Source organism: Gavialis gangeticus, unplaced genomic scaffold (assembly GCF_001723915.1).
Source record: "Gavialis gangeticus isolate Ggan-Ray unplaced genomic scaffold, GavGan_comp1, whole genome shotgun sequence".
NCBI classification, from domain to species: domain Eukaryota; kingdom Metazoa; phylum Chordata; order Crocodylia; family Gavialidae; genus Gavialis; species Gavialis gangeticus.
Window position 1 is genome coordinate 21,282,234 of NW_017729006.1, and position 16,955 is coordinate 21,299,188.

At 43.6% G+C, this 16,955-nt stretch overlaps 1 protein-coding gene across 18 annotated transcripts in view; it reads right to left on the reverse strand.

Moving 5' to 3' along the window:
• Positions 1-16,673, reverse strand: part of CLASP2 (cytoplasmic linker associated protein 2) — a 276,414-nt gene extending 259,741 nt beyond the window's left edge. For 13 of the 18 annotated variants that reach the window (XM_019508959.1, XM_019508941.1, XM_019508939.1 and 10 more), the window contains exons 1-2: positions 16,234-16,672; positions 4,854-4,932 (exon numbers count right to left, since the gene is read on the reverse strand). In XM_019508959.1, coding sequence (XP_019364504.1) covers positions 4,854-4,932; positions 16,234-16,428 — 274 coding nt within the window. In that variant the 5' untranslated portion in view covers positions 16,429-16,672. Of the gene's footprint in view, positions 1-4,853; positions 4,933-16,233 lie in introns of all 18 variants that reach the window. The other 5 variants (XM_019508950.1, XM_019508948.1, XM_019508947.1 and 2 more) reach the window with 3 other exon arrangements.
• Between the last annotated feature and the right edge of the window lie 282 nt (positions 16,674-16,955).

A 16,955-nucleotide genomic window follows, 5' to 3' on the forward strand; every position in this document is an offset into this window, starting at 1 on the left:
AAGATTTCCATAAGCAGCAGATAGATTTGAATGCTACATCTTTCTCAGTACCCACCATCTATAACTCAGCCCCCTCCCTCCTTTCAGCAGACTAAAATGGTTTACACAAAACTGAGGCTTACTGCTCATTTCTGCTCATATAAGCCTTTATTTTGATAGTATGCTAGAAACCTACAAGTGACCACAAAGTACACTCAGATAAATCTTGTTTTTCTATATTGCACTGTTCATAGACAAAGATCAAAAGGGAAGTCCTGATTCCATGAACCACAACATTAATTAAAGTGACACCTGTGGTTACAGGAACAGGGTTGGGAATTTCTTTTGGGAGACTGGTTAATATAAATCTTCTCTCCTTTTGGAAAATACAGTACTCATTTAGAACTCTGTGCCCAGGGGCATAACTAATCATCCTGTAGTACTACTACTACAAAATATTATAATTTTAATCCCTATTATGAACTAATTAAAATACTACAGTCAACTTGTAAACACGGGATATGGTATGGGAAAAATGCTTGTGTGCATCTGTAATTGGCATGCATCTGGTCTGTATGGGTTTTTCAGATGTCACTGTTGCTTGAGGAAAAGACACACTGCTGTTGAGTCAGATTCTAGAGGGTCCTCACCTGCCATGTCTTTGCTGTAATAAATGTATTTAGTTGGGAGGAAGATGCACGTTCTGTCCCTCCTGGTCCCCTCTTAAGAGCTTCCTGTCTGTCTTCCCGTTTGGGGCTCCTCCTCCCTTACACCCCACCTAACGCCAACCAATGATATTAAGTTCTAGTCTTCTGGGTTTGGTTACAGTACCATTACACGTGTCCTGGCCTTTTGAATCGGTATAAACGTATAAGGGTGTCAGTTCGTCCCGCTCTGCTTAGGCTGTAGTGGGACTGGCCTAGCCTTTTCCTGACCCCAGGTTACTTTGTCTCCCAGCACCAGTTCCTCTCTCACCGATCTGCCGTTGTTGGGGCGTGGACAGCTGTCTCCTTCTCTCTGCAGGTTCCTGGTGGGTCCGATTCAGTCAGGAGATGTCAGGAGTCCATGGCTCTGCTTCAGGTGAGTAATATAGCCCTTCTGGGCTTGAACTAACTCCAAAAGCCCCTTCCTGGGGCTGCCACTTTTCCTTCAGTGGGGCTTTGTTGTGGTCTGGGCTGCACGGTGCCTGCCAGGGAACCCACTTCTAGTTCCCACTGTCTCTTGTCCAGCAGGGTTTTTATTCCCCTTTTGAAGGGCTGGCGAATTGGCACCAGCACGCAGCCATAAAATGTGCCCACGCCAGCACGGGACCTAGTCCTGGCTTCTCCTGGGTTGGCTACTTTTGCTTTTTTTTTCATCTGGCACAGTGTTCTCCCCAGCTGCAGCTCCGTGCCCGCCACTCCTCCGGCTCAGCGTGGCTTCCCACCTGCTCTGCTCATCTTTCCCCCCCAGGTAAATTCTCGTCTGGGGCTCTATTTCTGTCAGTGTCATTTCTGGATCCTGTTTTAATTGTGCCCTTACGCACAAATGAAAAGTTACACTGGTTCCAACACTGGTTAGAAGACTGACACTAAAAAAAATAAGTTATTTAATCCACTTCAGGGGTGTCAAGCATATAGGCCATAGGCTGCATCCACCCTGTGGGACTCTCAGAGCAGCTAGGAATCCAGGGGAGGGGCAAGCAGAAGTGTGGCCTGCCACCAAACTCCCAGCAATGGAGCCCTGAGGGACACGTGTCAGCAACAGGAGCACAAGAAATGACCGCCTTAACCCCTGTGCTGGCATTGCTTGCTCTACTGCTGCCACTGGGACCAGTTGCAGCCTATGAAGAACCCAGAACTGGCCCAGTGGTACTCCAGATCATTATAAAATTGTCCCTGAACTCCTGTACTGACTGTGGTGAAACTTAACCTATGGGTAATTCATAAAGCTACGCAGGTTATAAAACTTTTGCTTTATTTCCGCTTCTTAACAAAACACCTATTAATATTAAGGGAGTGGACTTTTTAAATCATTTCAGCTATTTCCTACTCACTTAAAGAAATCTATCCCCATGGTAACAGCACAGAAAATGAAATGGAAGATAAAGACATGTTTTGACACATTACAGTTAGGTAATGTTATATCCCCATTAATTACTGAGCTAAGTATCACGCATAGGAATATTCCAGTATCTCAGAAAATACAGTGCAGCAAATGAAAAAAAACGGGCTTATGTATGCAAGACCAATAAGAAAAAAGATTTTGTTATATTGTTAGAGAAACACACACACACTCACTCTAAAAGGCTGATATTTCCAATCGGTTCATAAAATTGGTTTTTAAAAGTTCCAGATGCATTATCTAAAAAAGGTAGCAATTTGGCCTGAGAAAAATGGGACAGAGTAGTAAATGACATCATAAAATGGTCTTATTTGGCCATATGCGTATAACACTGCCTTTTTTTTTTTTTCTTAGTAGGAGTCCAAGCCACAAGGATGACTCGCTGGAACATAAAAACAAAATGGAATGCCTTGGATAAGCATTTCCCAGTCATATTACATTATCTAAAAATACCCCCCAACCTCTGTGCTGCAAAAGTACCATATTCAAAGTCATCTTAGATTCAGGTAAATATAAGACAATCTCTCCAATAATTAAATTCTGTATATGGAAATTTTTAAACATAATTTCTTATGTATACAATCTAATCAGTGGAAGGTTATCTTAATTTAATTTTCACTGCTGTGGTGGGGAGCATGGGGCTAGACCCCTTTGCCCTCCCAGCCTGCCCCCCGAGCATGTTACCAGCCATTTGCCCCCTGCCATGCTGCCCCCCAACTCCCTACTCCTCTATGCCACTTGTCCCCACAGTGCCCGACACCCTGCCACTTACTCCCTGCCCCCCATGCCTGTGCCTCCCCACTCCCTGTCCCCTCACCACCTGCTCCACCCTGTGCCTGCCTGCCCTCCTACACCACTTACCTTCTGCTGCTCAGTTCCAGGTCAGGCATTGGTGGTGGCAGCAGCAAGTGGCCCCAACCTGGCCTGGCCTGACCCGGCCCTGCCCTCCCAGGCAGAAGCAGCAGCCTGCTGCCTCCCATAATATTCCCCTTCTCCTAACATGACCCTTGTTTTCCCTCATCTGCTAGCCTGAATTGTGAAGCTATAGGATAAGACTGGCCACTGTACAGCTTCAGAATTGCTCACTGTCTTAGATACAAATGTTTTTGGCATTAGCTTTATAAGTTACAAGAAATAGTTTTCTTACAGCAAGATAAAACACAGAGTACTTATATAATGGTAGGGCAGCTAATATACTGCGATCCTGCAGCTATAGTCAACTGGGCAAAGCAGAAGTCAGAATACCTCTTTATTACACAAGAACAATTTTACCAAAAAAAAAAAAAAAGAATCCGAAGCTCCGCACCAACTGGTAAGGAAACTACTCAAAGTTAATACCTTGCACAGCGCAATGAGGTCCCAATACATTTCTGTGGTCTCTCATTATCCAAAATTAAAAAGCCAAAAACTCTACAAAACTGGCCTAAGTTCCAGAGCAAGTGCAGAAATGTATATTATATTATATAAATATAAATATATATTATATACATCAAATTAGTTGTCCAGAAATCCTTGTAGCAGTTCATTTAATATTTCTAAACGTTCAATGTACTACAGACTTTCAAAAAAAGAAAAAGAAAAAGTACTGAAAGAAAGGTTTTGGCTATCATATTTTGGATAACTGCAGGTATTGGGTGCGCAATGAATTGTAAGATTTTTTAGGTACATTACAGGATAAAGACATTAAGCTGGAGGTTCCTGATAAAGTCCAAAATTAGTTTCCACTATCAGTGTTTTACTTCTGGTCATTTTAAGTCAGCAAATCTATCAGCTAATTGGGAAAGCCAGTTCATACTTCTTAGAGCAATGTTTCAAGTTGTTGGCAAACTCAGGAAGAAGTCACTGCATCCATCTGCAGTCAGTTCATTTCTGAAGTATTCCTTTGCAACAGTAAGGACAAGGATTTTGTTTAATGATAGCTTAAATCCTAAATAAATTTTGTGGAAAGAAGTGAATTTTTTCATATGACTTGTTACCAGAAGCACTGTATACAAGGGGTCCCGATTAAGATGCTGTACAACTGAAAACTGCCATCTTAAAAATCGTGGCTTATTAATATAACTTCAGAAGTAACGCTACGATATGGTTAAGTTATTTTTAAATAATATTGTTGTGGAGAACAGTGAGAAATTCTGTAGCTTGGAACCATTTACAGAAAAAAACATTTTTGAAAATTTGACTAATCAACACAAGTCACATTCACCTTTTCACCAAACATCAGCCCTCCAAAACTGGGGTATGCATCATAAGCAGGAATGCTGATTTTTCTTGGTTAGAAGAGAAGTATGGAGATGCTGTGCTATAAGGGCTGCTGCATTTCTCAAGGCCAGCAAGCAGAAAGAGGGAGTGGAGAGTTCAGGGTTAACCCTCTGGCAGCCACTGCTCAATTGACAGTTGCTTTTGGCTGAACTGACTCTGGAAAAAATCTTTTCCTATATTCTGCCTTCTAAAAACAAGGTGCAAGCCTTATTTTGATTGAGGGAGATATGCAAAAAGTTATAGTAGGTATCTTAAAACAACAAAGTACAGAACACAATTACATTTATGAATAAGTGTGAAACTATGTCAACCCCCAATGAGACATGTTGGACTTGAGTTTGCTGATACAAGTGTATGATAACAGCTGTATATGTCCTTGATTAGAGCTATGGTTCAGAAAGTGTTCACTTTTTAATCAAACATGGCTGCAATAATAAAAACAATTGCTAGAAAATAAGAGACTGACTACCCACATTTTTCTCAGAAGAGGCATTAAATTTTACTTCACTCACCAGTTCCTATATAGGATTTAAAGCGTCCTGATAGTCTGTCGACAAAGGCACCTAAAACATCTAAGCCAAGCAATGCCACCTGCAGAAATGAAAAGCATTAAATGTATACAACATATCACTAGACAGTTCTTCAAAATATGGTCATAACCAATCCCTAACTATCTCAACCTTAAGTTTTAATTCATTCACCCATATTTAACCACCTTTTCTTAATTAAGTTTTACATTAAAAGAACTCGTATTTTCTAGAAGTCATAGATGAAACAAACAACAAAATATTTAGGATGCATCCTTATTTTTAACTAAGGATTTGTTTTAATATTCTATAGACCAAGGATATCAAATTTATCAGGCTCACAAATGAGTGGCGCAGGATCAGTTCACAGACAGGATGAATGGTACAGAGCTGACCCCGTGAGATAGAATGGGCTGACGGCAACCCTCTCTTGCCACATGTGTGCCAGATCCAACACCCACTCCAACCAGTCCAGGACACGAGCTGCACATGGTAGCCACCCCAGTCAGGCACAGGTCCCAGATCAGCCAAGGCAGGTGCTGGATCCAGCAAATGGTGGAATGCACAGACCCCCGCCACCCCCTATGCGCCACACTCAGCACTTGTCTAGCTCGAGTGGGTCCATGTACACTGCAGTGCTGAACTGGCCAGAGCAGGTGCTGCAGGCATTGAATCCAACATGGAGGTGGTAGTCCTGGACTGGCCCATATGGGTGCTGCATACAACATGGGTCTTAAGAGTTGGTGCTCTGCATACAGGGATGGCCTGGCACCTATTATGTGTGATTTGTAGGTCACCTTAAGACCCAGGACCAGCACTGGGGGCCGGATGATGTGGATCCATGGCCTAGATTTGGCCTGTGGGCTGCATCTTTGACACCCCTGCTATAGACCATAGGATGACAACATGCAGCCTGTGGAGCCACTGGATCTGGCCAAAGGAGCCAGAAGGCTTTGCTTGTGCCGATGTAGGGGCTGGGCAGCAAGGAGGACCTGTGCTGGGGCTGGCAGCTGGAAGCTGCGATTACACTGTCACTGCTTCTCCCCACTCCCTGCTCTCCAGCTGCAGTACAGACATCTCCCAGCCTGTGGGGAGCTGAGCCAGAACCAGAATGCCTCCAGTTGTAACCATGCTACACCTGGAAGGGTGAGGGTGGTCAGGGGAAGAAGCAGAGACAGCAACATGGGCACAGTTCCCAACCTCCTGGACTCAGCACAGCTCCCCTTCAGTTAAAAGCTGAGCTCACACCGCACCCAAGGAGCCGGTGGGGAGTGGGGAAATGGGGTGGCTAGGAAAAAGGGCAGTGGTATGGGAACAACTCCCAACTGCCTGGCCCCAGCATGGGTGCAAGTAAAAAACCCTTCCCTGCTGACACGACACCAAATGCAGTGGCTTGCATCAGACTAGAGTCAGGTTGTTCCAGCCTGCAGCCTAAAAAGGTTGTTGGCACCTGCTACGAACCCATTCTGCTTATTTGGCAAAACAATCTTTTTTATTTATTATTATTCTACAATGGGGAAATAAATGGTGCATTTATTGGTAAAAACCAATATATGCTTTACCAGTGGTTGGTAAAAAACACATACAGGCTGTTGCATCAAAAATTTGATTCTTGACAAGCCATAAACAATTGGTCCAGTAGTTTATACTTTATTTTAATAAAAACTGTCGCCCAAAAAAGTATGTTCTAAGAATATGGCAAATTACTTTCTAAAAAACTTAGGGGGGGAAATGTAATGAAGGTATTTGAAAAACATACTGGTTCTACAGGAATAAGAGAAAGGTCTGGAAGCAGAGGAGAAGGGGGAGCCTATGGATAATCGTGACCAAATTGGTAACTTAAATAAATTTCTGTTCAGAGCTCAAACACCCTCCTTACAACAGTCAGTGCACTGCCAAATCCTACACTGAAACTATTGGAAAAGCCTTTAAATAAAGCCAGGTGAAGAGCAGGGCCTATAATTTTATCAATATGTTAACAGTTAATCAAGTTTTGTTGAATCTCTTTGTGCATCACAATTATTCTGCATATTTGGACCAAATTTCACTTCTTTTGAAACTACAAGTTCCTCCTACTGGCATGTTTGTTTTACTAACCACAGACTACTGAGATGATAATTTCCAGAACTGAAGAAAGACAAGCTAAAAGAATTAAAGTGAACAAAAACAATATACAAAACAAATAAATAAAAAGCATTTTAGTTTTGCATGAAAGTTTGTGACACGTGAACATAAGAAAGAAAAATTCATTCTACAGAAGTGCTCAAGGGGAACATATGCTGAGATCAGTGGAGCCATACTATGAGAAATAAAAAATTAGGCACAACATTTGTTTGCTTCTCACCTGCATTTAATTTACTGCTCTGAAGGAAGCAGCCAACAATGCCTATTTATCCATCAACGCCATTGGAAAGATAGTAAAATAGCCAGTACAAATAGCCCTTTTCTTTTTTGAGTGGTAGTCTCTGTGGCCATGTACAGACATTCCATTTCTACCAAAAGAATAGCTGCTCTCCCAGTAGACATCACAAGTGTACATTCCAGGTTTTCCTCCCAGAAGCAATAATGGTCATTCTGAGAGAACAATAACCCTATTCTAAAGAGGCAGAGGTTGCTCCTGGAAGAGCTTCCATTAGGAGAACGGATGTCTGCACACTTCCCTGCTGCTTAACTCCTCCAGGGGAAGGAGGAGGAGGAATGGAACTAGAAGGAAATGTTCCTGTGCCTTCCAGAAACCAGGGTCACTCCAGTCTGGAGAAGGAACAGGGGCAGATGGAGCAGCTGCCATCTGCTCCCTCCTGACTTCTCAAACACCAGAGTCCTGAAAGAGCGAATTGGGAGAGAGGCTATGACATACTGCTTTGTATGCTGGGTTCTTGTGCACCACTGAAAGCCCAAGAACAGCACTGCAAGTGCTCTACCTCCTTCAATCACAAGAGTCTCTTGTGCAATTACTGACTGAAGTACTGATTTTACAAAGACATATCTACAAAGAGTAGTCCTACAGTACCGCTTAGTAAAAGTATGCATTAGGAACCACATGGCACGCCCACAAACTTCTGAAATTTAAATATTTGAAAAGGAGGCTAGTAAAATTAATAGGGTAAACTTTAATTTGTACTGGTTCCATATGACTAACGTGTTTCTAATAAGAGTAATGCAATCTGAAGATAAATCTCAACAATCTTTAAGCATGAATTGCTGCAGCCTTAATTTTTTTTGGAGTAGACTACAAATAGATCACAACGATCATCTCAAACGTTTATTTCTGTGTAGATAAAACTCAGACCTCTAGCCACATCCAAAATCTGAGAGGTTCTGTAGCTCATTTTATTATCTGCCCGACACATTTTTTTCTTTGGTGTCCTGAGTTTACCTTAAGTTCCTATCATGCATAACTTCCAATTTATGCTGATCACAGCCTATTTGCTTTCCCCCCTTTTTTAAAACTTTTTGCTTGTTTGTTTCCTTAATGAAGAGTGCACACCAACCTGATGCCAGTACTCCCCCTTTCTAAAATCTGTCCTCTCTACTTACTATGTATTTGCCAATGAACCTACCACAAGAACCCTGCTCTTCTTCTTCCCCCACTCACTAGACACCTTTGGTTATCACCTTCCACTCCATTCTTAAACTCACAAAAGGGATTAAATCTTGAGAAAAATATTCCTAGGCCCCCTACTCTCCCTCCCCACACCTGTTCCTGGCTTCCAGACAGTACTCTAACCTTGCCAAGGGCATTAGCTGCCTCCACAGGCACCTAGTGAGTCCTGCCTTTACAAAAAACTTATCAATTTATCTCTAAATGTCACAACTATCAAAATCTCCCACAAGGAAACCATCATAGCCCACAGATCCTACAAGTCTCTCTCACAATATAGTATACCTCCATCCAGTGCACCAAGTACTCTCACAGAACCGATGTTGCTGAAACTACACAAGCTACCCACCAGAATGAATGATCACAGAAAGAAAGCTAAAAAGACAGAGAAGCCAGAGCAGAGGTAGATGATTTTTCATTTAAAAAAAAAAAGCCACTCCCTTTCTAACCTCAATTCTTGGGTTGGAGGAAACTGCAAAATATTTTAAAAAACAACAACCATGTCTGGATGTTAAGGACCATAGGCTTAACACAGACATGGAGTTCATGGTCCATTATAGTCTACCTAATCTCTGGAATCCACAGGTGATAATGACCCCTTTTAAATCATCTTGATCTTCTACTTACCAGGTAAAATGCATGGCAGGTTGGCACCTTAGGGCACCTATACATATGTCCGATGCCTGCTCCAGTGCACTCTAATTAGAACGCTTCAGCAGCCTTGGTGTCATGTGTACTCAGCGTCCCCATATTTCAAAATGGTGGCGGGGTGCTTTAATTAAAGCTTGTTTAATGTGCTTTAGTTGGAGCAGCCATGGTGTCATTTTGAAGTGCAGGACACTGAATACACAAGACACTGCAGGCATTTTAATTAGAGTGGTTACTGAGAACTGCTCTAATTAAAACACCACTCTCCACTCCCAGCACGTGTAAAGGCACTGTTAGAGACTAATTAGTTCCACTTACAAGGTTATCTTTTCTAGTGCATTTATCTTGCCTGTTAACTGCCTGATGTCTCTTATATACTGTTTTTATTTACAATGGAGTTTTGCTCAAGTATTTATTCTATCTGGTGTATACCTTAGGCTGTACCTGCTTTTTCTCTCAGCTTGTCTATATCCCCTCAGCTATATAGTTGATCTAATAAAAGGTATCACTAACAAAATCCTTACCGGCTTAAGCCACTCATGGTAGCTACTTCCTGAGATTTACATTACATTAGTTGCGTTTTGAACTAATGCCCCTGTTGCTTTCTGTTCTGTTCCTCTGGAGACAAATTCTTCTACCATTGATTTATCAAGTATCTAATGATTCAGCACTTCTACCTAGATTCACTGCTCTCTGACACTTTCTCCTATTGGCTACAAAGCACTGGTCCATTTCTTTGGTTTCTTCTCTCCCCATTTCCCTTATCATTGACCCTTCTCCCTGTCCCACTGGGGTAAAGACCTGAAATGAGGCAATCCAACAATATTCATTCTCTCACAATGTAGTGCAGCGTTGAAACAAGAACTTCCAAAACCCTTAACTTGTCCTCCAGTATAACACTCAGTTTGAAAATCATAAACTCAGGCTCACTTGCATCTTCTAAAAGAAAGAAAAACAAAATATGCAAGGTAACTTATGTTTCCTCACCATCCAACACAGCAGTTTTTCCCTCACCAAACTCTACTATTTGGGTCTGATTCTAGAACTACAGGGTACTATATTCCATTTCAAAACTCCTGTTCAGTTAGCTCAAAAGTTTTCAGGGTAAATATTTTATTTACTAAGGCTTGCTGCTTAGCTCCATGCACTTTGAGATTAGCTATTCATAAGCTACAAAATTCACATGACTGTCATCAAATATGAAAGAGGGGAAAAAATTAGTAGAACACATGAGCTTCTAAAAAGGAATGACTATGAAAACCACTTACCCAAATAACAGACCTACCACAATAAGACCCTGTTTAGGTCCAACTGCTCACATAGCAGAAAGAGGGTCCTGCTAGAGGATAGGTTATTTTCCTATAGGGAATGTGTCTAAGAGAAGATTACAAGTCCTTCTCAAAAAAATCCAAATATAACAATGACTACAACTCATTAACAGTGCTGTTTTATGTTGAAAACTGCATAAAACTGATTGTTTCTTCAGTTGACATGTTTTGCTGTTCGTGTCCAGTCAAGTAGGGCTAGAGCATTGCTGTAGCCATGACAATCCAGGAAAGTGTCAAGAGGTGAGGCTTTTCTGTGATATCAATTATTGTACCAATTGTATAGTTGGGAAAGCTCCTGGACACGTTTTTGGGCATCAAGTGTTCTTCTTCAGGTCTAAAGGAGAAGCAGACAGGCTGAGGCATCACAAAAAGCCTTGCCTTTTGTGTTCAGTCAAGATATTCTTGGTACATTAAGAATAAGACTTAATACAGAATGAACAGGATCACCACAGAACTGCAGACTAACTACAATGACAAGACCAATTACAAATATGAAACCCTAAAGTCAAAAAGATTTCCTGGCTGTACCCAGCTGAATAACATGGCCTGTGGCAAGATTATTAGTAGTGAAAGATTTCTATGAAAATAGAGTGATGATGGCTGGACGGGTTGTTCAGTCTGTACAATTTGGAGAATACATGAAGTAGCGATTAGGTGGTTTGCTTTAAAAGATTATCGTATGAGACATTACTGCATTTGCAGAAAGATGCTGTCTGAAACCTGAGAGCTTTCCAGGCATCTAACATATACCAGAGCATTTCTTTGTGGTGCAATGATCCTGGGCAAAAGAGTAGAAAGATAATTTCCCATGACCTATGGAGTCCAGAAAAATCCCTGCCACGAAGGCAGGATCAATGTAAAGTACATTATAGAACCTGCACTGTTGAGGTTCCAAAAGAAGAACTTCCAGCTCAAAAGACACTGTTGTGGAGCCTGTGCTGGAACTGTTTTCTCAAGCAGCAGCAGCATGAAACCAACAGGGTCCTTTAAAAATAAATAAATAAATAAATAAATCACAGCTTCCAGAAAGATGACCACTCACTTGGAAATCCTACTTTGTAGAAGCAGCACCCACCATGCTGGAATTACCGATGGATTTGTGAATCCATCAATAAGTTTAGGCTTAGTTCATCACTGGATTATCTTCATAATCATAAGATTTAGAAATGTTTTAGTAAGCAAAATATCAAGTTCTTTACAAATTTTCACTGCACACTGTCTATTCAAAAGTTAAGCCTTCCACTGACCAGAAACTAACATACAAGTAGATTTCTCAGATCCTGCCTAACATAATGCACGTAACCATATAACATCACAGGTTAAGTAAGCACAATCTTATTCCCCTTCTCATCACTGGCTCCCACAATAACAACAACTGATCAATGCTCATTCAGTTAAAGATGTTTTCTCATTTACCTCAAGAGATGAAAACCTGTGTTTCTGAGAAGTGCCCAGGTTCAAGCCTTACAGCAGATAAAAAACAAAAAAAACAAAAAACACACAACTGGTAGGGTTGTACTCAAATCACAGAACCCAGGGCCAAATTTCACAGGGCTTGCTGAGACCCTGGGACTCCAAATTCATGGGCAGATGGCAGGCAGATACATGGGCTGCCACTGCCACACTATCCCTTGGCCATGCTCCCCACCTGGCCTTGACCTGCACTGCGGGCGGGGGGTGGGAAATAAGCTCCTCACCCCCCCCAAACAGGTACCGGTCGCCACTACCTCCCAACAGGGTGTGCCCTCCCCCTCCACCTTCCCCATCCAGGCAACATTCCCCGCCCCCCACAACTCAACTCTGCTTCCTTTGACCTAGCGCTGCTCCTCCTGCCACAGCCCAGTCACACTGTCCCCCCCAGCCCTTCCCTAGCCCCAAGCAGGTGCAGGGACAGACTGCAGCCACTCTGCTGCCCCACTCCCCAGCTGGGCTCTGCTGCCCTAATCCAGCTCTGCAACCCTCAGCCTCTTCCCCCACCCTCTGCAGCACCCACTTATTACAAGAGAAGCAGCCCTCTAATCCAATCAGCAGGCTGGGGGGAGGGACCTTTTATTTTTTTTGAGAGCCCCTTTTCCCAGCTTCTTTGCAGGGTTCCTTTTTTCAAGGATTTCTATGATATTCACAGGAAATGCCCGATTCTGCATTTTCCATGAAAATCACAAAACTGCGATTCCAGTACATCCCCATATATTGGAGCTAAAAAACCTAAAGAAAAGACAGACTGTAGTTTTAACAGACAAGGAAGTTTAAATTCTGTACCTCAAAGGAATTTAAGAAAATTAACCTATAAAGATTTTTTAGCAAAGAGGTTTGTACTATTTTCCTCTTATTAGAATGTCTGTAGAAGGACTTAACAGTGATATACTACCTGATTTTTTTCCTTTTATCTTCAAAGTCTCAAGAACACAATCAGGCCTTTTTCACACTTTGGCTAGAAAATGACCAAGAACAAACACTTATCTGAAGGGCCAGGGTACTGAACATAAGCAAAACTGTCTTTCATCCAAAATTCCAGGGGTGTAGGTTGCAGCTGTGTTGGTCTAAGGACACAGGCAGACAAGGTTCTTTTGGTGAATCTGATATTTTTTATTAGACCAACCTAAATATTTGGAAAAAAATGTTTTTTCCAGAAAGCAGAGTGGGTCCGTCCCTTTACCCCCCACCATTGCTTTCCCCCACCACAGGAGCAAGGCGGGAACAAATTTAAGATGACCTTCCGCTAATTGGATTCTATACATGGAAAATTATAACACATTTATAAATGTTCATGTATAGAATGAAACAAAGGGGGTATCATCTCAAATTTGAAGCCATCTTGGATTTGGAAAAATCAGTTCTCTGTGTGTACAAAACTTTCACTGAAAATTATGTATGCATAGGAAATAGAAAACAAATATTCATATCAGGCTACACAGAACACTACTGAAGTGTATATAACTGTGAGACCCTTTTATTAATGCAGTATTAGATCATATGCATTACAATATGTACTCTGCCTTTCTGCCAGTCTTAAAGGACAGGGCACCTGTAATCATCAGAACAGCAATAGCAAACAGAACATACTGATTTAGGAAAAAAGTGAGTTTTTAAAAAAAAACTGTGTTATTTATATACTGCAGAGGCAGTTTTGTCATTTAATGAACAATTACCTTTTTAATTGTCTTCTTCTGATACAAACGTGTGACCAGCTACTCCTCATTCAAACTCTCCAGATCTACCCAGCTTTCACTACGTAATACCTGCCCTTAATTCAAGAATGTAAGAGGAAGAACAGCTAGTTATGCTAAACCCTCACTAAATAAACAACCATGTCTAAACTATCATCTCTTTTAGTGAGTCTTGATCTTCCAAAAATAAGTGGTACAGGGAAACTTGTGTATTTGAAGCTGACTCTTTTCAGTGTTTAATCACCAAAGTAGTCACGCGTTGAAAAATCTGAGCCTATGAAGCACACAAGCCACAAGCTTCATGAATATATGCTAGCTTCATAAAAATGATATATCAACTGCAACTGCTTAGATGGGGTGTTGAACTGTAACTTTTAGAGCTCCACCTACCCAAAAACTGGATTAATCCAGGTTGTACTTCAAAATGACTTATGAATGTTAGCCATTATTGCAAAGCAATGATTTTCACATGAGACTGCTCCTGAGGAAAAAAACCTCCTATAGTTAATTAACAGACCAGAGTTCAGCACTGTGTAACACTGCCACCAGATGACTAGAGTACAAAGTAACACCAGTTTCATCTTGCACAGCCACTGCTGAACTGAACAAGTTAGTCCTTGATAATAAAAGTGAACTTGGACTCATGAAAGCTTGTGCTGTCTCTGGCATATATTTTAGTTAGTTAGTTAGTCAGTCTACAGAACTGCATATCCACCCTGCTTTCTGACTGACTTCAAGCTAACACAGCTACATTGCCCATCTACTGACTAACCAAAAGCAAAAAAACAGACCAGACCAATATCACCCTTCCATCACCCAAAGTCATTAGCCCTTCCCTGTAAATCAGGTTAAAAAAAAAAAAGCACAAAAAAAATTGGAACCAACACCCCCTCCTCCCGCCCCCACCCCCAAGTCATTCCCAGGTCACTACAAGAACTAATGCAACCTCTCCCACAGACCATGCAGGAGATGGCTTGTTTCAAAATTCAGCCATCCATTTCAGACAGCTGTGCTCTCATAAAAGCCTCTAAGGACAGGGAGGATAGTGTCCCTCCCATGAAAGAGCACTCTAAGGTGGTGGGGGGAGGAGAGGAAACAAAAAACAAAACAACGGAAGCACCTAACACCACAGACGCCCAAGCACACAAAGGAGATATAGACAGCAAGAGGGATTAGAGGTGGTTCTTTTTCACGAGGGTGTAATTAAAGTGTGGAACTCTTGTTGTGGAAACTGACAATTTAGCCAGATTCAGAAGAGAGATGGGACAAATTCTTGGAGGAAAGGGGCATCAGTCACTATTGAACAAGAGATTTAGGGATACAGCCTCTGAATCAGAACTGTCTAGACTTTAAATGAGAGAAACTGTAAGTGAAACAGGAACAGTGGGAAAACCCTAGTGGTCATAACCCCCTGGTCATTCGCTTTTCCTTTCAGCACCTACTCTCTGCCACTATGACACAGGCCTTTTGAGACGCTATTCTGGAACGTGGGCCAAAGCCCGCCAAGTAGAGCTATCAATCCCCCTTGACGAAGAGGGCCACAAAGGACACTTCAGTGATTGCTTGGGACAACTAAAAGGCAAAACAGGGATGAGAGTAAGGGTCACTGGTTCAAAATGAGCACACTGAAGATGGACACTGAGCAGAGAACCTGACCAGGAAGAAGGCTCTGGCTGAGAGGACCCTTGTGGATTGTTTTCCTGTCCCTGGCCGGGTCACATCTGTGGGTAGACTGTCACTGGACAGCACCCACCAGATCCCAAAGGAATCCAAGGAGCCAGCAGACATTACCCAGCAAAACCCTGCCCAACGTGAACAAACAGGAAAACAGTGTCTCCTTTAGACCCAGGGGATCCTCCCAGCCAGAGCCTCCTTCCTGGTCAGGTGCCTTGCCAGCTTGGCTACAGCTAGGAGGAGGCCAACAAATATCATCACAATCTCAGGGCTGTGTGTTTGGATTCCTGACCCCAAAGGGGAAGGTATACATCTTAGTAAAAAACCTGACTTCGGGCTGGATTAGGTATTTTTTCAGTACCTTTCCCAAGAACTACCAGACTCTTATCAACATGAGAGTGTTATCAAAAATGCAGTTTTTGTGTAAATGACTCTGTTGTTTTCCTGCAAAGCTGTACAGCTAGGCTTTCTAAACCAGCTGAGAGAGACGGGCCCAACAGGACAATTCTGAAACCTGGGGTGCGGGCTGTTGGGTAAGTCTGATAGCTTTTATTTGAATAACTAAACTAGTTGGTGTAATGAAAGATACTAGATTTACCCAAAGAACCTTGAAAACCACTTAGGTGCTCAGGGTGCCCCCCAGTCCCCATTGACCTCACCTGGGCACTGGGCATCTCCTGACTCCTTTGAAAGCTGCCAGCACCAAAATAAGAAGATCCTAGATGTGGTCCCAATTTTCCCCCTGCCCCCCCAGGGCCCCAACGTGATCAGCAACAGAGCCCAGCCCCACTTCTCAAGGAGGCAAGCAGCCTGGCTCCTTCAGAGGGCAGCAGCAGCAGCTCCTGGCCCCCCTCGTCTGCAGTTTCATGCTCTCCCTTCATTTTTTTTTAGTGGGGAGGGCAAGGGGCAGCCCCACCACCCAGGCAGCCCCTTACACCCACACTCACCTTAAAATTGCTGGAGTTGAGCCAGGCTGCCAGCTCGTTGACAACTACGTCAAGGCGCTGCGGGTCGTGCTCCAGGTCGGGCGAGCGGGTCGGCTCACTCAAGTAGTCCAGCAGCTCCTGGCCCACCTGCAGCCGCCGGGCCACGTCCTTCTGCTGCACCTGCTCACTGAAGTACTCCATGCCACCCGCCTCCATCCTCCACCACCGGCCTGGGCCCCGGCCCCGGCCTGGACTCGAACCCGCGGCCCCACCGGCCGCCCCGAGAAAATGGAGCGCGTGTCTGTGGGGGGGAAAGGGGGCTGGACCCTGGGCGCCAGCCGCCTCAAGCGCACGCGGGACCCCCCCCCTTGCGCGCGGCCGGGCAGGGGGTGGGGGAGGGCCAGAGCGGGCCTCGCGCTACCTCCGTCTCGTGGAAGTTGCGTTCCTGCTGCTGCCGCTCCTGCCCCGCCCCCCTTCCTCCTCCTCTCACCGCGGCCCAGCTCTCTCACACACCGCCCCCTCGTCTGGCCCCGCCCCCTCGCCGCTGCGCTAGGCGACCTACGCGACACACTCCCCCCACGCCTTCCGCCAGTGCAAGCATTGCGCATGCGCGAGGGCGGGGTGGGACTCGATGCCATACCCATCCTCCGCCTTCTGCTGGTGTGTGTATTACTGAAAATAGCCCCATGTTGGTGGCGCCTGCGCCGAAGGTTAGGAGGTTCCGCCCTGACTGACGCCTGCAA